Source organism: Phalacrocorax aristotelis, chromosome 11 (assembly GCF_949628215.1).
Source record: "Phalacrocorax aristotelis chromosome 11, bGulAri2.1, whole genome shotgun sequence".
Classification (NCBI taxonomy): Eukaryota; Metazoa; Chordata; class Aves; order Suliformes; family Phalacrocoracidae; genus Phalacrocorax; species Phalacrocorax aristotelis.
This window is the reverse complement of record NC_134286.1, coordinates 16322229-16348263: the sequence shown is the minus strand read 5'-3', so window position 1 is coordinate 16348263 and position 26035 is coordinate 16322229. Positions and strand designations below refer to the sequence as shown.

Sequence of the window (26035 nt, the reverse complement as noted above, 5' to 3'; positions counted from 1 at the left end):
ATCTTGCTGGTAATGGGAAAGGAGTGTTACACATGTGCAGCATGGCTCTTGCCAGTGGGTGTGGAAGAGCCTACCTGGTATTCCAGCTGTGTTCACAAACAGGCACATGCTTATCTCTGTTTTAAAAACGTGGAGGTGTGATTGCAGAGGAATAGAAAGTCGCTGGATGAGAGCTGTGCCAGCATGGTTCCAACATCCAGTAAATTAATTGGGCAAAGGAAGAGGAGCTGAAAAAGAGGCAATAGTTCTGAGGAAGTGGTTGAGACCAGCCAGCTCCCCGAGGGGAACGTTGTGAAAGCTGCAAGCTGGTGCTGAGGGCACAGCAGGGAAGCTTTTCAGGGCAAAGTTCGTGCAGATGGTCAGAGTTAAAAAACCCCAAAACCTTAAGTTCTGAAGAGATCTTAAGTAATTTGGGGAAGACCTTTACTAATGTTGCCTCTCCATATGTTTGGTTGCCCTAGCAGAAGGAGTGGGCAGGATGCAGGAGGGACAGCAGGGGGAGGAAGGGAGTCCTCCCTGTTTGTCCCACTTTCTGCCTTTCTTCCCTAAAGATCCATTACCAGAAAGTCCTATCAGTGACAGGACCCTCGTGGTCAGGTCTAGGATGGTGGTTCCCATCTTTTATTCTCTGACTCCTCACCTGCCTGTTTCCACCCTTTCACGTGCACTATTTGGAGTCCCAAAGGGAGCAGAGCCTTGTTTCCCCTCCCAGAAAGCATCAGCACAAGCTCTCAGATCCCTTTGATTGTGCCCTGGCCACGTGCAGAGAGATATAAGACATTGCTCATGGAGGATTTCCTGCATGCCTTCTGGGAGTTGGCTCTGATTTCTCTTGGAGACTCCAGATGCTGCACCGGGCTCCTCTTTACCCTTGCTAATTAAGTCATACAGCAGTCCAGGGCTGTATCAAGCTGAGGATTAAGTTTCCCGCTTTCTCCTTAATTGCAAACAAAAGATAAAAGAAATATCTAGTGTAACGCGTGCAGGTTGAGAGCCTGCCTTCTACAAAAGGGCTGTTCTGAAACCTGATATGGCTCATTTTGCTTCAAGTGGAGTTATTTTATGTTTCCTGTTTCCTAAAGCTTAAGGCATTTAGGCTTTGGTCTGGTAACATATCTCCTGTGGATTGATGTTATTGGGGAAAACTTACTGGTCCCTTCTCTTCTCTTGGGAATGATTTTTGTCTGGTTGGGTTTAATAAGACGCATGCATATGCATATGCTTGAGGGAATTTGGCTTCAACCTGTCAGGCTTTGATGTTTTGCTACAGGTAGAAAGAACAATGCAGCTGGTTTTGTAAGCAGTCAGTCGTAATGGTCAAAGGAATGCTTCGATGGCAACGCTTACTGGAAAATAGGGGGAACATGCAGAAAAACGTTCTGTGGGGCTGAACTGTTCTTGCTGCCACCTTTTTTTTCCCCTTCAGCTAGTAAGTGCTGACTGGGATGTTTTGCAGCAAGGTAAATTAATTTTCAGCTTTGTCATACTCCTTTTAACTGATGCAAGGATACCTTGCAGCACCACTTGTTTTCTATGAAAGCAAATGAGACAGCAAAATCTACATGCCTTTCACTGGGTATTGCACACCGTTTCTCTTGGTGGCAGCGTAGCAAGCAGGCTAGGTCTGAGAGGACCTCTTCAGATCAGACAGTTCTCTCTGAAAAAGGGCATTTATGTCTACTGTAATTATTAAAACTTGCATTTCCATTAGTTGTCTTAACGTGCACAGTGCTGCGCTGGGCAGAAGAAAACTTCTGCCCTGAAGAGACTGAAACAAAGACAGTGGGAAAACAGAGCTAGCTAGTGAGTGGAAGGAGATGCCTGGGGGCGTGCTAGCCCCCAGCGTGCCAGACACTTAACTGATGGCATGGTGTTAGGAAGGGGGAAAAAACTCCACGGTCCCGGTGGGGTAGCCTCACAACTGGAAGGAAGGAGCAGATCCTCACCCTGCACTGGCTCTGGAGTTTGATTTGTGGCGAGTTGCCTCCTCCTTGGCTTTGATTTCCTCTCAGCAAGACCCTCCACAGGACTGGGAAGACAAATTGGCTGATGTGTGCTCTAAGTGCTTTTCCAAGTATTTAAGTAATGGAGTGTTAGGAATATTTTTATTTTTGTTTGAATCTGGTTAATTTCGCCAAGACTAAATTACTGCATACAGAAACTGCAAATGGGGGAGTAATAGGTCCTGTCTAAGCCCCCTGAGGAGACGATATGATATTGTTACACCCAAATCAGGGCATTTTTGATTCTTTAGGTCAAACCGTAGCGATTCATTGTTCTAGGCTGATGGATCAGGACAATTCAGTCATCGGTTTAAGAGCCTGTCCTTCAGTTGCAGTCTCATAATCACAGGATACCTCAGGTTGGAGGGAGCCTCAGGAGGTCTCTGGTCCAACCTCCTGCTCAAAGCAGGGTCAGCCATGGGATCAAACCAGGTTGCTCAGGGCTGGTTCCAGCTGGGTGTGGAAAGTCTCCAAAGACCGAGGTTGCCCGGCAGCCCTGGAGCTCAGTGATCTCTGGTCACCTAAGGAGCCTTCTGTTCTCTTTTGCTACAGAATGAAGAGGAAGAAATCAAGCTGGAGATAAATATGCTAAAAAAGTACTCCCATCACCGGAATATTGCTACATATTATGGTGCATTTGTAAAGAAAAGTCCTGCAGGCCAAGATGATCAGCTCTGGGTAAGTGTTTAGTGTCACTTCTGTTCATCAGATTTACAGCTCCTTTCTTTAGAGCTACGGTATGCCTGACTTGGACTCTGTCTCAGTGAAACTCTGAAGTCATTGTTCTGGAGAATAACATATAAAAGAGAAAAATTGTTCCTCCCTACATGTCTTCCATCCTCTGTGATTTCCTTTGAGGATGGGTATAAAGTATGTTATGATGCTTGTGACTTGTGCTGTCATTCTGATTTGTTGTTCAAGCTTTTTTTTTTCCAATCTAAACATTTCTGTAATTTTTTTTAATAACAGAAGTGAAAGAGAGCTTGTTCTCTTCCCTTCTTCTCTCGTTGCTTTCCTCTCCTTTTGTCATTTGGAAAAATAAAAAAGGCAACAGAGGAATTGGCAATAAAACAACAAAGGAAAATGAATCCTCCAATTTTTTTGGCTGCAAGATTTTTGAAGCTCTGCAGCAAAATGAGACATTTCGAATTTTTTCAAAATTCCCATGTTTTTCCATGCTATTAGCACTTGTTTTTCTGATTTTGTAGTTTCTTAAAAACAAAAAAAAGGTACCCATACACTGCAGTAGGAGAGGAGCACTGCTGAGGTTTTTTTCTGAGGTTTTTTATTTATTCAGCAATGTGTGTGATTCAGGAAATAAGAGTTTATATCACTTGGCATCCAGGAAGAGCGCATGTAGTTTGCCACACCTTGACTGTGGTGGAGTGGGTGTTTGCACATGGTACCTCTGTGGCGCCCTGTCAGTGCTGTGGTAAAGGTGTATTGTGTTTGTCTTCCTGCAGCTGGTGATGGAGTACTGCGGTGCGGGCTCTGTCACTGACCTCGTGAAGAAGACGAAAGGGAACTGTTTCAAGGAAGATTGGATTGCGTACATCTGCAGAGAGGTTCTCAGGGTGAGTCCTGCCAACAGAGCTTTGTTGCTCATTTGCAACAAAAAGGCCTTTCCAAGCCTTTGGTCACTAACACAGGTCACTAATGAGCTACAAGGATGTTCGTTTGAAGGTTTTGACCCACGGGGCTCACGGGCTGTGGTCCTTGATTTCAGAAGAGCCCAAAGAGCCAGCATGGTGGCTGCTTGACATCACATATTACTGCAGTTAATCCCTTTTTTTTTTGCATGAAGAGCAGAAAATTCCTGTTTCCTATGGCAAATAGCCATCTTCTGAGAGTCCAGATTCTGAGCATTTAGAAAAGTAAATAAATTTTGTTCTTAGTAAGTCTGTGCTTCACATCAGGAGATCTTACTGCTCATTGCTCTTCATGCTGTGTAAGATCTTTCTGTTCATAATTCCTTTACCTGCACACACTCAGGGGCCTCTTTTCCGCACTATTAGAAGCAATGTTGACTAACCGGCATTCCAGAATCTTAAAGCTGGCCCTGCTGGGGCGATATTCCCCAAGACAGTTCTTGGGGCTATATTTAATTCTATGCAGGCTTAGGGCTTTTTTTTAAAATCTTTTTTCTTCTTCCTGGAAAGTACAGAGGATGAAACAATTCCCAAGGGTAATCTAGTGAACTAGCCTGGGGGGAAAAAAAAAATGTTGGAACCTGTCATTCTAAATTCAAAACCCATTACAGAGTTACTGATCCGTCCTCCTTGTAACGGAGTTTTACTGCTTTTCTAAATAATGGTAAGAAAAATGTGTATTCTGGGAGCTGGAATTTAAATGGCATGCCAAAGTAATGCTTGAATAGGGGTAAATCTTTGCTTCTGGAGCAGAGAAGTTGAGAAGTGTGCTCAGTAGAGAACATTGGCCATATTACAAGGATTTGGCATTAGGCTGCAGATTGTAATAACTACAGCTGGATAGTGTGGGGAGAGCTCTTCTGCAAAAAAAAATCTCAATGGTCTGCTCAAGTTGCCCTTCAGTTGTGTGGCTGTAATATCTCTATTCGAAAAATTTATGTTAAAAATCTGTTTTACGCTCATGCAACTGAAAACAATAGCATCATGCTGGTGTAAAACAAGAGATTGGATTTAATCATGCTTCTTTCAAAACAGAATGACCAAGTTGGACGTGGGTTTACTATGTTTCCTTCTGGAAAATGTAGAAGCTGGGTGGAAGCTCTATTTGAAGTCATTAATATTACAGAGTCTTTGAGTGAAGCATCCCCTGGCTTACTATAATGTTTTAGTTCAGTGTGTCCCTTCATGTCTATGCTCGTTTAACGACAGACAGTTCTGGAATGAAGGAGGAGGCAGGATATTGCAAATATTAGCTGAATGAAAACAACATTTGCTGCATTCAAAAAGAGGTCTGACGTGGTATTTTGAACTTTCTGTGGTCCACTTACCATTGGGTATGGTTTTGCTGAATGCAGAATTTAAGCCACTGTGGCCCGCCAGCTGCTGTCACTGGTCCTCATACAGAGCATTCTGCATCACTCTCTCCCTCTCCTGTTCGCTTTTAACACATAGTATAAGGGGGTATCCCTTGATTGGGAGGCAGAAGTTTAAAATATTGCTACCTCGTTCTCTTCACCCTTGACTTCAGAGACGCTCCACTACTGTCAGGCCTGTGGGTAAAGACGACAATCAAACTTGCAGTTGTTGTCCTCTCTCCTCCCTGAAACTGGGGTCTTCATGTTGCTAGTAACATCTAAAGGACTTTCCCTATGAATAAAGTCTGAGAAGGGTAAAAGTGTAAAAAGGCATCAATGCCACGCTCATGATAATGATAGGAAGAAAGAATAAGGGAAGTCTGGTTTTCTTTTAGGGCTTGGCACATCTTCATGCTCACCATGTTATCCATCGAGATATTAAAGGACAGAATGTCCTTCTCACAGAAAATGCAGAAGTAAAACTGGGTAAGTTTCCTTAAACGTGTGCTAGAAACCTGTGCATAAGAAGTGAAGATTTCCATCTTGTCTCAAAGGTAACCTTCAGTAACCTAAGAGCCACAAATATGTCAAGTAGCATTGATGCTTGTGTTTATAAGGTGTCTGACATGTAGAAAGAGCTGAAAACGTGACATGTTCTGCAAGGATGTCACTCACAGCCTGTGGGGAGTACAACTACTGGGCAGTTAAACACAGAACCTGTCTAGAAAGTCACAGCACCATCAGGCCTTCACAGCAGATCCTGGCGTGCGAAGACTTCCAACATAAAAAAGTTGGGGGAATAAATTATGCTAATCCATTTCTGTAAGGGAAGTGGTATTAGAGATTTTAATAAAAATGAGAATAGGTGAAATTACTCGTGCGTCGGGGCTGCCACTGAATGGTAGCTCTTGCCAATAGTCATCTGTCATAAATGCCGGAGAGTTTACTAATTTCCTTTTCTAGCTGTGACATATCAGTGTTGACAACTTCTGACTTCCTAAGACTAAACTCAAGTACGTATCTCCCTTGAGGAGGGGACATCTTTCATGTTTTGGGAAGACATCACAAAGAATGCATGGCAATGATTTAAAGGAGCAGTCTCAAGGAGAGCAATTCTCGTATTTGGGATGATCTTCGTGCTCCCTCTCTCTTTAACCGAAAGAATTCACTGTAGAGTTGGAGAACAAAAATAATAAACATGGCCTGTGGATGTGGGGTAGGATGTTTGGCTGGAGCAAGTAAAATTAAGTACTTTAAATCTCATTATGGTTTAACCTTATGTCGAAATCCTTGTTTCACTGAAGTCAAAGGGAGTTCTGCTGTTGTATTAATTGAAGGCAGGATTTTGCTTGTAGTCTCTAAAAGGTATGTACTAGTTTTCAATTATTCCCTCTTAAAACTGGCAAGATGGGGAATTTGTGTGTGTTTACGGTCTTGTATAGTTACTCTTCCCACCATTCTTCGCATGGTTGACAAGAAAGTTAAACCTTTCTAACTCAGGGTAAAATTAAAACAGATTTACTAAGTATAACAATTAAAAAAAAAAAAAAAGTTGTTTCCAGAGAGATTTAGCTCATGTGTCTTACAGTAAAAAAGCTAGAAACCCAAGAGGTCCTTAGTCCAGTTCTGTTCCACTTCAGCATAACTTCCCATCAGAAGCACAGAGCACATGACGATCCCAAAGGTCAGGTCCAACTTATTGTTGGAGAAGGTTTGCAGAACAGGCACATTAAATTTTAGTAGCACAAAGGATTGTAGTTTGCAGATGATCTGCAGTGAGGTAACATAAGTGAGAAAATGTGTTCCCCGATGGTAACCATAGGGCTGTCTCCTTTCAGTCCTTTCTTTTCCCTGATATTTTGTCTTCTCTGTAAACAGCACTCAAGTCTATGCCCAGTGGATCCAATTAGTTTATCTTAGAGGTTTGTTCAAAGAAAAATACAATCACATAATTATTGGTTGTGTGGGCCCTTCTCCATATCTGAGCAAAACCATTTTGCTATGCAATCCTGACGAAAGTAACACCCTTCTCAGCACAAAGAGCACCACAACATTCTGTCATTATAATGAGTCTAAGATCAGAATAAACTGGTATACTTTCCAGCTTGTTCTAAGGTAGTGTTTGAATGTAGGGAAGGAGTTATTCCAAACACCTCAAAATGAAGTGATGTGATAGTTCTTTCCAGCTTTCACGAATGGCCATACTGGATACATCCAAATTCGCCTTGTCTGTGGATACTATTTTTTCTTTTCAGATACTAGTTAAAGACCTCAAGTCCTACTCAATGTAGTGTTTAGATTAAGCATAGATTATTCTGTAATGTCTTCCTAGAGCAATTCCTGTGCTGTAACCTGCCAGATTTAGCATGCTGTTTATTTGATCCAAAAGGCAGTTAAATTTCAACTATTGGACAAGATGTACTGGAGGAACTCAGATTTGATATGCATTGTAGCCCAAAGGTTTGGTATTCTAAACAGTATGAATGTAACCAAGCAAGCACTCTGCCACGTGGATACAACACCTCATTAATTTCTTTACCTCTGCTTGGCTTTTCAGTGGATTTTGGTGTAAGCGCTCAACTGGATAGGACTATTGGGAGAAGAAACACATTTATTGGCACACCGTATTGGATGGCGCCTGAGGTCATTGCTTGTGAGGAGAACCCAGATTCTACATACGATTACAGAGTAAGCATTACAACTCTGCATAAGGTAGCAGAACGTGCAGGTTATTGTTGAAATCCTGCTCAAATACTGCATTTGAAAAGTTCAAACTTCCCTCCTTTTGAACAGTGATACTGTTGGAACTGTACTAATAAGAAGTATTTGTAATATGTGGGTGGTGGCTTTTTAAGAATGGAGTTTCATTATGAATATTTTTTTGTGAATTGTTAATACATGAAATACACTTTCATGAACTTCTATGCAAAAAAAAAAACCCTGATATATGGGTATTGCAGGTCAGGATAGAAAAGAAAGGAAGAGGTAAATTTGGAAGGAATACTTGAAGTAGTGTAATACTAATATGACATGTTACTGCTCTCCTCTGTGATAGGGCTGTTCTACTCTGTACTTAGCTGCTTAACCTGAGTTAATTGGCAAAAATTAGTATCACTTCACTCAGTTATGAGCATATGACTGCAAGAGGTTTCCCATCCCGTAATGATTTCTGGTCATTTGCAGGGTGGCTGAAGTGAGAAGGCCCATTGCTTCTTGTCCCATCACTGGCCATCACTTAGAAGTGTGGCTTGGTCTTCTTTACTCCCCTCTCATCAGGAGTTTTTATGCATGTATGAGATCCCTCTGAGCCTTCCGTTCTCCAGGCCGAACACTTCCATCTCTCTCAGCCCAGAGCCTGGCAACTCCAACCCCTTAAACATCTTTGTGGCCCTGCACTGCACCCACTCCGATATGTCCATGACTTCCTTGTGCTGGGGAGCCCAAGAACAGCTATCCAGCACTTTTTCTGGTTCTCGTCCTAACTCTTATAATATGCTGATGCTGTTCCACAGAGACTTATGAAGTTTATTCTTTGTCCTCTGGCCTGTTTCCAGTGGTGTTGTCACTTATAATGCAGGATGTTTTCCAGGGATGGCTTTCTGAGCAGCCATCTTCTGAGTGACCCTCCGGTCGCTCTCTTGTTCAGATGCTCTCTTGGTTGTCACTTTGCACCTCTCATTCTGATTGTGGCTTCAGAAATATTTCTTATCAGAACCTGTTATTGCTTCCATTTTCTAGTGATTCGGAGGCTGTGATTCTCCCTTGCTGAGACCTTCTGCGCTGCTCTGGCAGAGTGAGGTCACTTTGTGTGAGTGTCAGTCACGACCAAAGAATGTTCTTGGATTTTATTTTTCATACCATGGAAATCTTCTACTGAAACCTCAAGAAATTAATCTCTTGTCTTCATTCCCTGCTCCCAGTTTCTTTCCTTTTCAGGATGTGTACTTTTCAGTAGATATAAGCATAGGAACATACACTCCTAATTCTTGAGGTTTCTTTGCCTTCAGTAATAATCACAGTTCATCTGCGCGCATTTATCTCTGCTTCTGAATAGATTCTGCAGATGGTAGTTTAAAACGGATCAGTGGAGGGTTTTGGAAGCAGTTATGCAGGCAGGGCTATGAGTCAGAAGGTGGCATGGGGCCGGTCTTTTCTACAGAGATTTATAGCTGATATGATGAGCAAAGTAGCAGGAAGTCACTTTGTAACTTCTTGCTGATCCAGCTATGATTTAAAAAAAGAGAGAAAGATTATAACAAATTAGTAAAAATATCTACGTACACTGACCTGTAGAAACACTGCTGTTATCCTCCCTTTCACCTGTGTGCCTCTCACACTTTGAAACTCCAAACAAAAACTCTTTGTAGCCTGCTTGTTTCTCCCATTGTCCCCAAAACCTGCAGTACTACCCCTTGAAGACTTTTCTAATTTTCAGTCATTTGCTTAATAACAAGTCAGGATCGTGAATCTATTAAATTCCCACCAGTTTTGTTGTAAAATCCCTCCACGATCTGTGATGCAAACTGGTTTTCAGCTTGTGTAAGGCAGTTCAGGGCAGCTGGACTGAGAAGGCTGAGCTGATAAAGCCAGATTTAGTTCAAGTGCCAGGCTGCGTATGAGCTCCTGTTCAAGTAATGGTATATTGCTTCTAATCTTTGAGGGTTTGTCTTCTGCCGCTCCCTTTTTTTAAAGAATAGTTTTAGAGAAGCCCTGCAAGTTGGTTTGGTCACGTGCCTCTAATTTGGCTACATTTAGACATGAAAATAGTAAGATAATGCACATGATTAATCAGGTGGAAACCTGCGAAATTTTTGCAGTCGCTGGTAGTATTTCCGATTTACCTTCCATGATCAAAACCTGGCCCTTAGCATCCAGCTGAGCTGATAAAGGGAACTCCAGTGGAAGTTAACTGAGCTGAACATATACTGAGGCGTAAATCTGCCTGTGTGACACGCTCTCCTTTCATGTGCCCAAAAACATGTGACTGGAGACTTTGTAGGCAGAAAAAGTCAGACCCCAAGGCCTGACTATAATTCCTGTTCCATCAGCACAGAAATTCAGCAACGACCGCTCTGAAATAAGCGTTAAGACCAAGAGTGTTTTTGGCCAGGAGCCGGGGGGTGAGGCACTGCTGTGTCTCACTGCCTCATGAGAACAGATTAAAAGATTTAAAACATATGTTTAAACGGTGCCTGCTATATTCTGGCTCTTGTTTTCTGAATGCAGAAGGTCTGCATTTTGGGGCTGGCTGCTTAAATGATGAATCAGCTGTTCAGAGTTGTATGGGAAATGGGAAGCTCCTGGCTGTTAGTACATTTCCTAAAAGCTCAGTAGGGAATGGGAGGGAGCAGAATGTATGGCACTCCAACTGAAATGACCTGATCCAGGAGAAATCTAGGGAAACTGTAAAAACAAAACCCCCCCCCCCCCCAAACCAAAAACCCAAAAGAAAACAAAACCAGACAAAACAAAGCTTGAATGCTGCAAGTTGCAATGTGCAATGTTTCTTTTCCTGCAGAGTGACCTGTGGTCTCTGGGAATCACTGCTATTGAAATGGCCGAAGGAGCTCCTCGTAAGTGATTTGGTATAAAAGTGAAGGTGTCTATGCTTTGTGAAGATGTAATGTGTCAAAATAACTCATGCTTGGCTAATGTGCAGATGTACAGAATTCTGGTTCTGGCTATATCTTTAAAAATAATCTATGAATTTTCCTTATTTGGGCTCTTCTGCCTTCCTCTTCCTTTTAGACCCTTTAAGTCTATATTTTGATTCCTTGCTTTCATTTCCTAGGGAAACTAAAATTTTTTCTTCGAACTCTTGCTAGCATCACTTGTTGATCACTGCCTGAGGGTACAGCTAAGCAGAAGTGATTTACACCTTAGCGGAAAAAATTGACAAAGGTGGCTTTGGGTTTAGGTCACTGCAAAAATATGACTGTGGGAGAAGCTAGGCCTAAAGGTTAGATTTTTACTCTGGGACTGACTTGATTCTCACAGGTTTTGGGAAGGATACTGTATTTGCTCACATAATGGCTTCAGTCCATGACCACATTCTCAACGTGACAGCAGATTGCTGTAGCTTTACAGCCTGCCCTCGCCTGCCAGCTGTCCCCCTTCCTCATCCCGTTAGCCTCTCGCAGCCGTTGGGCAGAGATCCATGGCTGCAGCGTGGCTGCAAAGACCTTGTGCATTTTTGTTTCCACGGAGGACTGGTTGCTTTGCGCCAGTGCCCGCGAAGCAGATGTGAAGTGATGGAGTATCTGGTCACTGCTGAGAGCTCAGGAGATGAAATAAATTATACTCTGGCCTGAGCTTGAGAGTTTGTAGGCTGTGTTTTTAAAAGAAACACACTTGGCTGTTCTCCCATCAGGGTTCGTTTTCAGCAGTGCTCCGGAGCCAGCTGGAGTTCAGGAGCACTTTCAGACACTGTGCTTCAGCCTAGCTGAAGCTTAGTCCTGAGACATGAGTCCCTGGGGAGTCTTCTTTGTGAGAGACTTTGTAGCTTTGCATGCTAATTCCCTGTGCCACTTGTATTTCATGTTTTCACTAGTTTTGGCAGGGAAATGCTATGGGTTCTGTTCTGTTGTATTGTGTTTTATTTACTGTAGCACAACAGTGTCTGGGACCCAGAGCTAGAAAGCAGACTTATTCTATCCCCCATCGCCACTGTGTCACATGCTATTGAAAATACAAACGAAAAATTCAAACCCAGAACCCAGATGTGAGAAACGACGGCAGGTGGATGCAGGCAGAGGAATTAATAGAAGACAGTGAAGGCTTTACCAGACCACAGCCTTCTCACTTTTACTAGTTCTGTAATGCTGTAAGTCCATTCCTATTAAGAGAGTCACTGCTGAACACCTATATATCATAAGAAATCAGCCTCCGCAAAGTTCTTATCAGTTGTCATTCAGTAGCTCTGTTTTGTGAAGGAAGACCTCTGACACTCGATATTTCTCATGACCAATGGAGCACACTCATAATTCCATACAAAATGCCTGTGATAGATGAGATGTGATGGTATTTACCTTCTGCGGCGTTCTTTGTAGCTTCAACTTTCCACAACAGTAACGCTAAAGAGAAGTACATTGGCTGGAGAGAAACCAGTGTCTGAATGCATGAGTAGAATCTGTTGCAGATTGTCTAATAATGGGGCTCACACTCCTGAAACACAGAATAGATGAAATGTGTGCTTAGTTATTACGCTCTGCGCCAGTTACACAGTTCATGAGCTCTCCGCTTCGCATCAGGTTTCCTTCATCCTGCATTTTCTCTTATGCCATGAACGATGTAGCTAAGTTTGTTTAAAATTTAGCTTATCATTTATCTGAACCACAAGCCAGACATAATAACCTAGATAAGTATTTCAGTCCCAACTTTCTGTTATTTATGCGAAAACACCCTTTGGTGTATTAGAAAGGTGAGCTTTTTTTAATGTCCTTCTGAAGCCTTACATTAAAAAATACGGAGAAAGTTGTACTTGTCCCTGCCATGCAGCCTTTCTTTCAAATCTCTTTTAACTGGCAATAACAGCATATTGTCATGAAAGGTTTCTGTGTGCTCAGAGACTTTATTTCTTGGCTGCAGTATGAATTTTGTTGACTAACAGTGCGGTTCTGCGGCGGATGCTGTGCTGCTGGAAGTGGAGTGTTTGTGAAGGACTGCTCCTCTCTGTCGGGAGAACCAGGCTCCTGGCCCGGCTGTGTCAGCGTGGTTAGGCTGTGGGAGGGACACGGCGGGGACATGCACCCTTCAATAGCTTGTGGTTTCCTTTGCAGCCCTGTGTGACATGCACCCCATGAGAGCGCTCTTCCTCATCCCACGGAACCCGCCCCCAAAGTTGAAATCCAGAAAATGGTAAAAAGATGTGTAAAAACTGTATTTTTGCATTTGGCTTAGGAGAATTCTGAGCTCTCTTGTCTGGAGACAATGGTCTTGTTAAATCCTACAGTGATCTGTGAAGTCTTTCCTAGGATGTTTCTAGTGCTGCGTTAAGCCACAGGTGCAGATGTAGTTTACCTTTGAGAAGCAACACCTTTCTTTTCAACTCTGCCTGAACTGCGGCAGTCATTGCAGTTGCAAAAGTTCGGCACGGGTGGCTGAAATTGTGGGGCAGGCAAGGCTTAGATGGGCTAGTTGGGGTCAGTGCTTTGTCAGAAGGCTGCATGGACATTGTGGGGCTAATGGAAATCACTGTGGATTACAGAGACTTAGTGTGTCTTTTAAATGAAGTGTATAAAGAAAATCTTTACCATATCAAAAAGGTCAGGGCATTTTTGTAAAAGTTGCGTTGGCCAGATTGTGGTTTTTTGATCCAGATGTAAATTCAGGGTAACTCCACTTGGAGGGCGGTTGAGGTGGAGTTCCCCATCCTTCGGCCTCAGCACTGTGCTGGTCTCAGGCGGCACACCAGTGGCAAGACTCAAATTGTCTCGTGCAGTTCCAGCGCAAAAGGAAACCTTGCAAAGCTAGTGCTTTCCATCACTTGGGGGTAGCGCTTGGTGCACAAGGTGAAAAGGTTTATTGTTTTCCTCCACTTTTCTGTCTTTTTCAGGTCAAAGAAATTCCTAAACTTTGTCGAAAGCTGCCTTGTAAAAAATTATTTGCATCGTCCGTCCACTGAAACCTTGCTTAAGCATTCTTTCATCCGAGACATGCAGAATGAACGGCAAGTGCGCATCATGCTGAAAGACCACCTGGACAGGACCAGGAAGAAAAAAGGAGAAAAGGGTAACATGGCAAAGACAAAATAAAAGGCACTGCAGAGAGTAGGTCCTCTTCCAATTTTGGCAGCAGCTTACAAGGCGGATGCAACTGAAATACTAGAACAGGAAAACTGAGAAAGTGTTGTCCCTGATAGCAGTGGGGCCATTTTGAAGATCTCTGCCAAAGCCCAGGTCCTTAATGGTGGGTTTAAGTCTTTGGAGCCTCACTGACGCTGATTGACTGTAAGCAACCCTAATGCTAACGTGAGCGAGGAGTTCAAGTCTAGGACCCTAATTTCTTGAGTATCTAAGTAGTACTCAACAAGTGTTTCCTGATCTCTTAGTTAAACTCTCTGTCCCCAGTCCATTTAATTTACCTGTTGCATCTCCATGTAATTTTAGCTTGTGAGTTCTTTGGGGGCAGAAGCGTTTTGCAGTGGAGTGCACAAAAGAGACCTCAGGAAGGCCTCCAAGCTCCAGCAAAACACGAAAGGGGATAATGAATCATCTACTTACAGGGTGGCTGAAGAAAAAGAGAGAATCTGAGTTTTTTCCAAATGCCAGACTTACTCTTCAGAGCAAAAGCTGGAAGAGGCAGTGCTGGAGCGAGGATGATACTTGTATAAATGCCTGTGCGCAGCAGACTAAGGGCTGTGCAAAGTGGAGAGAGAGCCATAGCCTGTTGCCCACCAATTTTTCCCTGCCCCCTCTCTCCTCTTCCTTTTCCGTATATTTTATACTGGCAGGGGCACTGTGCAGATCAGTGACTATGAGGGCAAACTCGGAAAGCACTATACAGTCGGAAAGTGACTTATAAACTCCAGGTACTGATATGACAACAGGGATATTTGTGCCTAAAATGAAACTGCTGTTGCAACGTAGATTTACTGACTCCAATAGTAGTTGCAAATTCTGCCGCTTCTTTTCAGCTATGAATCTCAAAGCACATTCAAATGGAAAGATAGCAAGTAAGAGTTTCTCACAAATGCCCTTGGGCAGGGTCAGGAAGCGTAATGATAACAATCGCTTCTTGATAGATAGTTATATTTTTGCCTGAGAATTGTTATTTTTAATCAAAGCTCCCCTGAAAGGGAGTGAAATTGTCAGACTATACAGTTCAAGACAGGGACTTAAAAAAAAAATTAAGACCCACTTTAGCATCCCATATAGCCAGCAATGCAGAGTAGGGCCAGTTTGAAATTATCCCTTAAAGCTGCCTTTGTGTAAGTCTTGCAGAGAACTTTAAAAGCGTGGATCAGCTTCTTCTGAACCTCTGTGCTAAAACTAGCATCAATTTATTATCCCTGTTTCTTTTTTTTAATTAATTACTTTAATACAAAAGGAAACCTGGATTTACTGAACGCCTCAGCTTAGACATACAACAGGTATACAAGAGCAGAGAAGGGCAGTACAAGTCTTTTATGTCCTATCTAAATTTCTTTCTGAAGAACTGCTGGTGTTGTTATGGGGGTTGGATTTCTCTGTGGGTTTAGCCTAATTTATTTCAGATTATGGAAGTAGGTTAGTTTTGCAAAACCAATACAGTCAGTCAAGGGAAAAGGTGGGAGTGTGTAAAGGGGCTGCCCTGAAATATTATCTGAACTAGATTTTGAATTATATATGTGGATATCTTACCCCCCCCTCAGCCTCCCAGTGCGACCTGTGGCTTTTAAATTCCTGCTAAACTACATGTAGTTCAGGTTCAGTGCTCAGAAACAAAGTTCAAGATCGTATCTTAAATAACAGCATCCTCCACTGGGGTTTGTTTATTCTCTTTTTTAGAAGAAACGGACTATGATTACAGTGGAAGTGAGGAGGAAGATGATGAGCTGAATGAAGATGAAGGAGAACCAAGGTTAATTTTATTACTGGAATGGGAAATTCAACTGCCCCATCTGTTCTCATTGAAGGCAGCCCTCCTCAGCCAGAATGGCTTTCTTAACTTGCACTGAATCCCTTATCTCCTGTATCCCCTCTGGCAGCTTTAGTTGTTTTGTAGCTATCAAATATAGTGGCTGAGTATAAGATGTCTGTAATAAGCTGCTTCTTAGTTCCCCTGCAAGAGGGAGGGAACTCTCAAATGAAGGACCTAATAATCAGCTTCAGGCTGTTTTGTAGCACAGTAAGTGTGGATGCGTAGTCAACATGCTGGAGATTATCAGAACATCTTAATTTGCTAACACAGGACAGCAAGCAGTTCCCAGTGCACCTTGTGTTCTGTCTTTAATGTTACGTTTAGTCATGCAGAAACCTCCCCTCTGTTTCAGCTCCATAGTTAATCTACCGGGGGAGTCTACTCTCCGCCGTGAATTTCTGAGGCTGCAGCAGGAGAACAAAAACCGTTCTGACCCTCATCGCCAGCAGCAGCAGCTGAAGGACCAGGAAAAATACAAGAAGCAGCTGCTGACAGAGCGGCAGAAACGGATCGAGCAGCAGAAGGAGCAGAGGAGGCGGCTGGAGGATGTAGGGACTGGCTTGTATTGTTGTTCCATGTCTCATCACAAATAAAAAATGTGCCTGTAGAGAGTAGGCTTTGAAAGGCAAGAAGGCTGTGTTAAATTGTCAGCACGACCTAGATTGTAGTCTTTAGCCTTGGGAGAACTGTTGTCACTTTTGAACACAAGGATTTTAAATTATTTTAAATGGGCTCTGTCGGTTTCCTGCTGACAACCTGCCCTGAGCTTTGGGAGCAGAAGAGGAAGGGCATTTTGCTTGAGTTTGTTTGGCGGTGCAAGCCCAGGCAGATGGGATGAGAGATCCTGATTTCTTTCTCATGTGCATTGCCCAGCTCAGAGTCTGTCTGTCCGATCCAGGGTCCTGGCCCTGCTTCTGTTTAAGATGTTACAAGATAGCTTCTGCCTTTTCAGCTGTCTGACACACCATGGTGTTGGAGGCATTGCTAGATAACCAACATGCCTCTTCTCACGAGCATCTGATGAAATTCAAGCATTGTGCAAACACTCCGGAGCTGGCATTTGTGAAGCACAGTGCTGCTCCAGCAAAACGGGGGGGCTCTGGAAAAACCCTTCCGTCTCAAAATGACAGGAAGACATTTGTCATTAGATTAGCTGCCAGCCATCACAGAGATCTCACATGCCTGCTTAAATGAATGGCAAATCTGCCCTCGGCTGCCAAAAGGGCAAAGGTTTCACTTCAAGTCTGGCAGTCGTCGTGGTGGAGCTTGTGGCTGTCTGCTTTTGCTGTGCAGTGTATCAGGTATCCCCTATCGGTGACAGCATAGCAGGAAACAGGCCTTGTGATTAATGAACACTGGCATAAGTAATTGGTGGGTACAGAAGTAAAGTAAAATGTGCGATGTTATTCCCTGGCTCTCTTCCAGCATCAGAGGCGAGAGCAGGAGCTACAAAGGCAGCAGGAGTGTGAGCAGAGGTGGCCAGAGGCTAAGGCCATTCAGAGGAAAGAGGAGAGGTGTAAAGAAGACAAAAGGGCTGTGGAAGATGAACGGTTCATAGTAGAAGGACAGAAGAAATCAGAAAAGAAGCAGGTAAGAAAAGTGTTTACTGACAGCAATTCACAGCTCCCTGTTCCTGTAGCTGATGTCTTTCTCGGTTCCGAGGGTGTTCGCATCCTCTGAGTCACAGAACAGAGGGGGACTTTTTAAATGCATTTACTGCCTCTTGTTTTCAGATTCAGCCTTCTTTTGAGTTAACTTATGTGTTACTTATCGTCCTCCTTACCCTACTGCCTCTCCCACATCTGTCCCTGCCATTTCTCTGTGCTGAAATGGTTTTCAGTCACTTCAATCTGATTTAAAATGTCTTTACCCTGAAAACTTCCAGAAACAGCTCAACTTAAGCTTAAATCTCCAGTCTCCAGTTTCTGTTCAGGTTGTAGTCAGGACTGTTTATTTTTCACAAACAAAAACAGAGCAGAGGCTAATTTTAATGCTGAAGTCTCATTGACAAGTCTGGCACCTCGGCGACAATGTTTTTCTAATGTTTCAGCAACAGACTGATTTGTAATCAAACAGAAGCACGGGGTGTTTGATTAAAGCCCTCTGGTTTTAGGGAAAGTACAAAGGAAGAAATAGGATTTTCTGTTGTGCTGTCTCAAAAGCCAAACAGAGTGTTTGGGGTCACTTTATGCTTCCTGTTGCTCAGGGTTGTGGCTTTTCTGTCAGCCCTGCTGGAATTGTGCTCGCTTTGTTCTCTAAAAAGGCAGTATTTCCAGTGGTCAACTTGGTTGGTCCTCCAAGGCATTCTTCTCTCTGATGTTCATCACTCTTTGTTTTCAGAAGGTGGAAGATGTGCAGCATAACAGGAAGGTGCCTCGAACTCTCCCCAAAGATCAGACACAGCTGCTGTCTCTCCAGCATGACCACAAGCAGAAGAAGAAGGAGCCTTCTAAGAGTTCCCATTCAGCAGTGCATCCTCCATCAAGCAGCACAAGCAAAGAGGTACCACCTCAGCCAATGTAGCATTTTGGTGCTTTCCAGTTTATGATGCGGTGGTAATGCTGCAGCAGAGAACAGGCTGATCTTTAAACCTAAATCTGGAGCTCGACCTGTGTCTTACTACACACTTATGCTACACTAGCGTTTGGTTTCCAATAATGTAGAGGGTAAGGGAAAGGAGAGGTTGCTCTGTCACTTCTACTTGTGTTCAGAGAAGGGTTTGACTGGTGAATGGGGAAAAAAGGTCCTTCTGGTCAACCAGGTGTCTTTCGCTTGTCTTCCAAAGAGTAATGAATTAAGGTAGTATCATCAAGGCTTAACAGATGTCTTTGTCTGATTATAGGGTTCATAAAATTGACCCAGACACAGAATGGTGTCATGCCTCCCAAGCACAGATCTCTGTGCCCCAGTGTCAGGCTGTAATGCCTTTTCTTGTTGTCTCCCAGGATTTTAGGTAGGTAAGAGTCGATGGATCAGGGGTAGCCACACGTAGTCCTTGATAAAGACTGTAACCCATGTCACTCTCTTGCTAACCCTGAAAGTATTTCTGCCCACCAACTCATTCTGTTTACTGTTATCATATTGTGAAAAGCTATGGGTCCATTTCACGTATGTTATCTCATCATTCCTAGCACACTTATTTTCCTTTATGTTATAATCCCAACTTGTGAGCCCAGTTCTACAGCTGGTGTGATTTGTTGTGTTACTAAAGCCTGGGTTGATGTCAAAAATCTCAGCAGCTCACAGGTGCCTCCTCGGGTGGCTGTGTGTAAGTAGTGGATGTGATGGTCTCTGCATTCACGGCAAAGTATCTTCCCAAAATACCCAGGCAAAGGCGTGAGGAGAGCTCATGCACATGTATGTGGGAGGAATGCAGAGCACTGCTTCTTAACATCTTGCTGCAGTCTTTGAGCAAGTGCCCTCTTTGTCACCTCTGTGTGAGCGTGCATGTGTGCATGGATGCTGCAGCTGGTTCCCTTGGCTGCAATTTTCTATATTGATAAACAGTTAAAAGAAACTGCTAGGATTGTTGAAATGAAGAATTCTGGTAACTGAAGAGAGTCTGCAAACAGCTAAGCAGCCATTGTGAAATCAGAAAAACAAAAGATTGCTTCTGGTTAGGGTAGCAGTTTGTAAAAACGGGAGAATAATTCTGTTTGAAGTACAACTTAAGTGTCAAAGAACCAAATGCCCTAGCTTCAGAGGCTTTATTGCATTGACTGGTTAAACAAATCATTACTGAAATTTGAATGAACTCCTATTGAAATCAGTATTTGTTTGATGGTGGAGGGCTGGGTCTTATTTCAGCTGGGGAGTAAATTGGGTGTGGACAGAGGAGTAAGCTGCTTTTGCTAAATACACAACATCAAAGTCAATAGAAATGCTTTGCCTTTGCTAGGCTTTCGGTGGGTGGGGAGAAAATGCAACTCAGTTGAGTTAATTTAACTTTCTTTTCTACTTCATTGTAGTTAGAAGTCAAAAGAACTGCAAAATGTCAGCTTAAATACTCATCTGTGGTTTTGGCATGTGTTTTGTAAATGACCCCTTTGTAGCAGAGTGAAACGTATTACGGAATTTAGCGTGCAGTCATTTAACTTTTAATTTAGTGGTGAAATAAAATACCACTAGTTGCAGATAAAGTGCTGCCTGCCCTTTAGGTTCACAGCGCAAGGCTCTTGTTGTTACGGCTACCATAATATACTCTAGTTTTAAGGGCAAATGATTTTACAATATTACTTACTTAGTCTCAGAACATCTTGGAAGTCACAGATCCTTCCACTAAAATCATAATTAGTGGTACACGGGTGCATTTTTTTGGTTGACGTTTGAGACTTCATAATTATGTCAGCAGTCATAATTGTTCACAACAACTTAAAAATGCTTTAAAGTTTTGACTGTGTTTAACAGTGATAACTCAGTGAATTTGTTCTTGTTGGCATTGATCTCTCCCGGTTTACCAGGCAAAGAGATGATAGCTTCTGTGTTGGGAGAGCTCTACACAGGGATAGAAATAGCCGGCTCAGGAGCGAGTTTGCTCGCATACTTTTTAGGGCTCATTGGCATTTGCAGGACCTGTTACTGATACACAAAAACTCTCCGGAATTATCATTGCATTGAGGCATTAAGAACAAACAAACTGAAACCCCCCTAAAGCCCTCCAAAGCTTCACGTTCCACGTTTGGGGCCACAGAACCCTTTCTTGGGAGTTCCTAATCTTCGCCATTGCGCTGCTCCTGTCGTAGGCAGGTCAGGGCAGGTTTCCCCTGCTGTGTGCAGATGTGGGCTCACTCTGTGTTGTGTCTGGTCCCGCCAGCACTGGAGCTAATGAGCTGAGAGGCAAGGACTCCAAGCTCAGGCTTGATGCTGCACTAGTTCAGTGCCTGGATAGGGGCTGCTGGCATCAGTTCTGGGAGACAAGAGTGTTGGCTGCATGAGTTTTCACCTGGATCATAATATATTGCATGCAAGCACCCTTTGGGCACTGAGGTAGTAGGTAAATTATCATACCTAGTTTAGTGAAACCACTCTAATTTTTATATTTTCTTTCTTGCTTATGGTAAGATTTGCCTTTCGTTATTAGGAGTTGCAAGTAATGAAAATCTGGCCTCAAGAGTAATGTAACGATGGAGTTCACTGGGGCTAGAATTTCATGGTATTTGGTTGTGGTTGCTTGTTTTAATGTTTCTTTTGTGGAGGTTTTTTTGGTGTTCTTTTTTTCCCTAGTCAAGATCTATGAGACTAAGTGGAATCATTTTCCATCTCCTCAGCAGTTTCCTGGGCTGTGTTAAGAATATGCTTACCTTCCTGATGTAGGCACAAACATCCAGATATAGTGAGAGATGCCATTAAGAATGCCCACCCAGGCACAGATAACGGAGTGTATTTATGGCATTAAACTCTAGTTTAGTGTGTACAGCTGTTTCTAGGCTCCTGAACTGGAGGATATGCTAAAGATCTAACCTAGAGAATGGGAATTAGTCATGTTGAATGAAACTTGAAAGAGCAGTGGGGTCAAAACCCTAGGATAAAGATTTTTATAATGAGCAATTTTCTCAGGAATAAAAGGACCTTTATTCTTTCTAGATCGTGTTGCTTAGTCTGTTCCATAGTGCAAGTAACATACCAAAAGATAGTCTTAAAAGCGTTTTAAAGTAGAAAGCAACATGCAGCAATGTCAACGTTGTAGAAGGGGGTAATAAATGCACAGCAAAACAGGCTGCATGTTGTCAAAGATAAGTAAATACAGACAGATGATTCCTCCCAGCGAAAATCCCAGCCTGCAGCGAACGGGATGGCCTGGAATACAGCAGACGGCAACTCAGGCCCTTTTCCTTGTTGCGGTTGGGAAACTTGATGGAAAAGGAAGGGTTGCAAATGGAGAGGCAATACTGGTTCGTATTGTGCCAGGGCTGACCTCTCCCTGATGGGGAGGCCCATCAGAGTCAATGCACACCGTGCTGCTGTTGGAGAACATCCAGGCTGCGAAGCCTGAGGCTCAGTGTGCAACATGCTGCTGCTTTTCTCCTTCTCAGGCCAAGGACCAAAAAAAGAAAAGTGACAGCATCCAGCCTTCCCTCCAGTGGCCAGCGGTGCTGGGGCACGAAGCCACGCCACACACCAGGATGGGATCTGGCAGCAGTTCCAGCCCTTGCACCCCCGCGCCACAGAGAGCCGTGTTAGTACAGGTATGGTACTGCTGCCCCAGATGGGGAGGAGAAAGCATGGGTAGCTCCTAAGCAGAACAGTGCGTTGGAAACCTGATTCCCTTCGCTCCTGGCACAAAGGACTGAGGCCTGTGCAAACTGGCTCAGAGGTTTTTCGTGCCACCACACACTGCTAAGTACTATGTGGAATTATACTTAGGCACTGCAGATCAGGGTTAGATAACAGTTATTTTTATATACTTGATGCCAGATCGCTGATTCCGTGATATTACTCTTAGATTTTTCACTGAAAACCTGAATGGCTGTGCTGTTGCAGTCCCTGGATGATGTATTATTTATATGGTGCCATAAGTATATGTGGCACTTTACAGAACAAGTCCAAAGCCAGAATTTTTGTCCCTGAAGACCATATAAACAAGCAAGATTGTTAGTGATCTTATCAAATAATCTAGAAGTATATGGAAATGCAATAAGGACAGATGCAGAGGCAGATTTTGCCTGTGGATAGAGCTCAGAAGGTCTGTGACTTGAAAAATTTCAGTATTAGTTTTAGAAGCAGTACCTAAACAGTACCGGTACCGTGAAAGCACTCTGTTAAAGTTCTGCATTGGAACCCTTCTCGCAAAACATCTCAGTTCCTGCTGTACCTACCAGTCTGGGGAGAGGTGATTCAGGGGTCTCACAGTGTGCCCAAAATCTCATCTTCCTTTCAACATCCTACTCTTTCATAGTATATGAAATAAGGAGTTTAGACTGCAGTTACATTTTTTTCCTCCACTCTGTTTTGAAGGGACTGTAAGCATCTGTGAGCAGAAGAAAAATAAGACAGCAAGTTGAAATGGAATAAACTACTGGAAGTGTGAACACGGACCATTTAAGCTGGAAATCTCCACTTGCTTTGAAAACATGCAGTGGCAGGAATAATCTTACTGCCTTTACAGTTCCCCACAACACTTCCTTTGTGCATCCATTCATCCCCCCACAAGGATATAGTCATAGCACTTGTTTTATTCTTGGCAGCTCTCAGTTTGTGCTGGACTCATGGATGGATGGATATACAACTTTCGATCCATCTCTCCAGTTGCTCTGTGGAATTTAGCTGGTGCCACTCTGCTGTGGGTCCCACTCAGATCAGGCTTAGATATTGTTGGTGTCCTACTGTGGCATGTTGTGGCCTCTTCCTTGTGCATTGGATCTGGGAGTTAAAGGAGTAAGATCAGACTGCAGAGGAGGAGGAGTTGTTAGTTTCAGCTCAGCTGCTTTCAGAGTATGTTGTGCTGCCTCACTGCAAAGCCCTAGCAGCTGGGTGAGCCTGTGTACTTCTCTGAGGCTACCTCTGATTATGGGTTATTACTATGAGGTTAGGTTGTATTATTCCAAGCTTTTCTTAAGCTCGTTGCTGGCTACTGAAATCTTGCTTGGCATGCATGAGCTTCTGGCGAACATCCTGCATGGAAGATTGTAGAATCACAGAATGGCTTGGGTTGGAAGGGACCTTCCAACCCCCCTGAAGTGAGCAGGGACATCTTCAACTAGATCAGGTTGCTCAGAGCCCCGTCCAACCTGACCTGGAATGTTTCCAGCAATGGGGCATCTACCACCTCTCTGGGGAGCCCGGGCCAGTGTTTCACCTCACTGTAAAAAAGTTCTTCCTTATATCTAGTCTGAATCTACCCTCTTTTAGTTTAAAACCATTACCCCTTGTCCTGTTGCTACAGGCCCTACTAAAAAGTTTGACCCCATCTTTCTTAATAAGCCCCTTTTTACGGACTGAAAGGCCGCAATAAGGTCTCCCTGCAGCCCTCCCTTCTCCAGGCTAAACAACCCCAACTCTCTCAGCCTGTCCTCAGAGGAGGAGCTGCTCCATCCCTTGGATCATTTTTGTGACCCCCTCTGGACCCGCTCCAACAGGTCCATGTCCTTGTTGTGCTGAGGGCTCCAGAGCTGGAAGCAGCCCTGCAGGTGGGGTCTCACCAGAGCAGAGCAGAGGGGCAGAATCCCCTCCCTCGACCTGCTGGCCATGCTGCTGGGGATGCAGCCCAGGATACAGTTGGATTTCTGGACTGCGAGTGCACATTGTCAGCTCATGTCCAGCTTTTCATCCACCAGTACCCCAAGTCCTTCTCCACAGGACTGCTCTCAATCCCTTCATGCCCCAGCCTGTGTTGGTACCGGGGGTTGCCCCGACCCAGGTGCAGGACCCTGCACCTGAGCTTGTCCACGTCCCTCTGGATGGCATCCCATCCCTCAGGCATGTCAGCTGCACCACTCAGCTTGGTGTCATCTGCAAACTTGCTGAGGGTGCACTCAATCCCACTGTCTATGTCATTGATGAAGATATTAAACAGTACTGGTCCCAGTACAGACCCCTCACTTGTCACTGATCTCCATCTGGATATTGAGCCATCAACCAATACCCTCTGGGTGCAACCATCCAGCCAATTTGTCATCCACCGAACAGTCCACCCATCAAATCCATATCTATCCAATTTAGAGAGAAAGATGTTGTGGAGGACCATGTCCAGATAGATGACATCCATAGCTCTTCCCTTGTCCACTGATGTAGTCACTCCATTACAGAAGGCCACTAGGAAGAGCTGGAAGTTTGCTTTCCTAAAATCCAGGCTCCTGACTTTACTCTTTGCCTGACCCATATCCCTCAGGACTACGAACTCCACCAGTGCATGATCACTGCAGCCCATGCTGCCTCCAACCTTGACATCACCGATTAGCTTGCTTATGTTGGTGACCAACAGGTCCAATATCATATTCCTTCTGGTTGGGCTATTACTTGGCTTAAGAAGTTATCCTCCATGCATTCCAGGAGTCTCCTGGATTGCCTACAGCTCACGTGCTACTTTTCTAGCAGATGTCGGGGTGGTTGAAGTCCCCCAGCAGGATATGGATAGTGCCTTATAAAGAAAGATATGGAATTGCCTTAAAATCCATGCCCTCGTTAGCGGCTCCCTATACTGGCCGTGCCAAGCTCAGCATGTCCTGAGTCGGCCCTCTTCATAGCACCATTCTTCTGTTCTGCCTTTTTCTCAGGCTGTGCTTCACAGAGCACTCCGTAGCTCCTCCTTCCCCAAGAGCCAGGGTCCTCGCCAATCAGGCTCTCTGGCTCAGCTGTCCCCTATCCTTCTGCTTTTCTTCTCCGTGGAGCGAGTCTGTGGGAGGCAGGTAATAGCTGGCTGTTAGCATCTTTAAATCAAAGCTTCCCAGTGCCTTTTCTGTTCATGTTGCTGTTTGGTGATGGAATAATCACCATAGACAGCTGTTGGGTGAGGAAAGTCCCTGTTTCACCTGATAGCTCTTACCTGGGAAAATATTTGTGTATCTTCTCACATCCTTTTTTCCAGGGCCTGTTTGTCGTTTCAAGTCACGAGTATTTTAACCGGCTGAGTTGATGGCCTGGCTTGTAGCATCAAATCACTGGAGAGCTGTTGCAAGGTCTACAAGAAGGACATTTGTATCTTAGCCTTGGGCAGGGGGTGGCAGCTTCCTTGAGGCAAATATTTCAGCCCTGCAATAGAAGTGGGAGAGTCCACAGTTTATTGCAGGGCATTTGGGATTCTGCAGGAGCACAGTGGCTGTATAGAGGATAGTCCTGCCCTGTTAAAATGGTACTCCTGGCATGAAAGGAGCTATGTTCCAGGCTGGCAGTGTCACCTCGGACAAGTCACTTCATTCCTTTGCCCTGTCGGTGCTTCTCTGTTTGGTAGTACCTCTCCCAGCTGCTGAGGGGAGTGGTGAGGACTGAAGCGGTATTTACCAACCTCTTTCACATTCCATGATGGAAACTACACTATAAAAATTTTATGCTGTTTAAAGCGATGGTGTTACTTAAGCATAATAGCAGTAAGTGATACACAGTTGTTACCGTGTGATTTCACTCTCTGCTGGTAGCTGCCCTGTTCCCCACTCGCCAGTCACTGCTTCAGGTGATTAGAGGCTATGTGGACAGGGAGAAGCCAATCTGCACTCTTTACCTGCTGTGTTAGCATGGAGACCAGATGAACTTCAGTGGGTAATTTATAAATCCTCTGAAGGGTTGTGTTTCCTTTTGCTGGTTGGCAGCAGCTGTTGATGCTAATAGCGGCATGTTTGGATAAGCTGCCTGCATTAACTGTATGAAGCGTTAAGGCAACATGAGTGATGGGCCAGTTAGACACCTGGAGATTAAAAGACTCACAGCAATATACTTGTGAAGTTTGATACGTGGGTGCCTTGTTGATTTAAAATAA

At 44.0% G+C, this 26035-nt stretch overlaps 1 protein-coding gene across 2 annotated transcripts in view; it reads left to right on the top strand.

Annotated features, from left to right (window-relative positions):
• The window catches only part of NRK (Nik related kinase), a 104708-nt gene that overhangs the window by 39707 nt on the left and 38966 nt on the right, over positions 1-26035 (top strand). Inside the window, exons 4-15 of one of the 2 annotated variants that reach the window (XM_075107074.1) lie at positions 2556-2681; positions 3467-3577; positions 5403-5493; positions 7565-7695; positions 10526-10580; positions 12786-12864; positions 13562-13737; positions 15495-15567; positions 15980-16175; positions 17053-17217; positions 17968-18129; positions 21660-21812. In XM_075107074.1, the coding sequence (XP_074963175.1) occupies positions 2556-2681; positions 3467-3577; positions 5403-5493; positions 7565-7695; positions 10526-10580; positions 12786-12864; positions 13562-13737; positions 15495-15567; positions 15980-16175; positions 17053-17217; positions 17968-18129; positions 21660-21812 (1518 nt within the window). The remainder of the gene's footprint in view (positions 1-2555; positions 2682-3466; positions 3578-5402; positions 5494-7564; positions 7696-10525; positions 10581-12785; positions 12865-13561; positions 13738-15494; positions 15568-15979; positions 16176-17052; positions 17218-17967; positions 18130-21659; positions 21813-26035) is intronic. The other variant, XM_075107075.1, reaches the window with a different exon arrangement.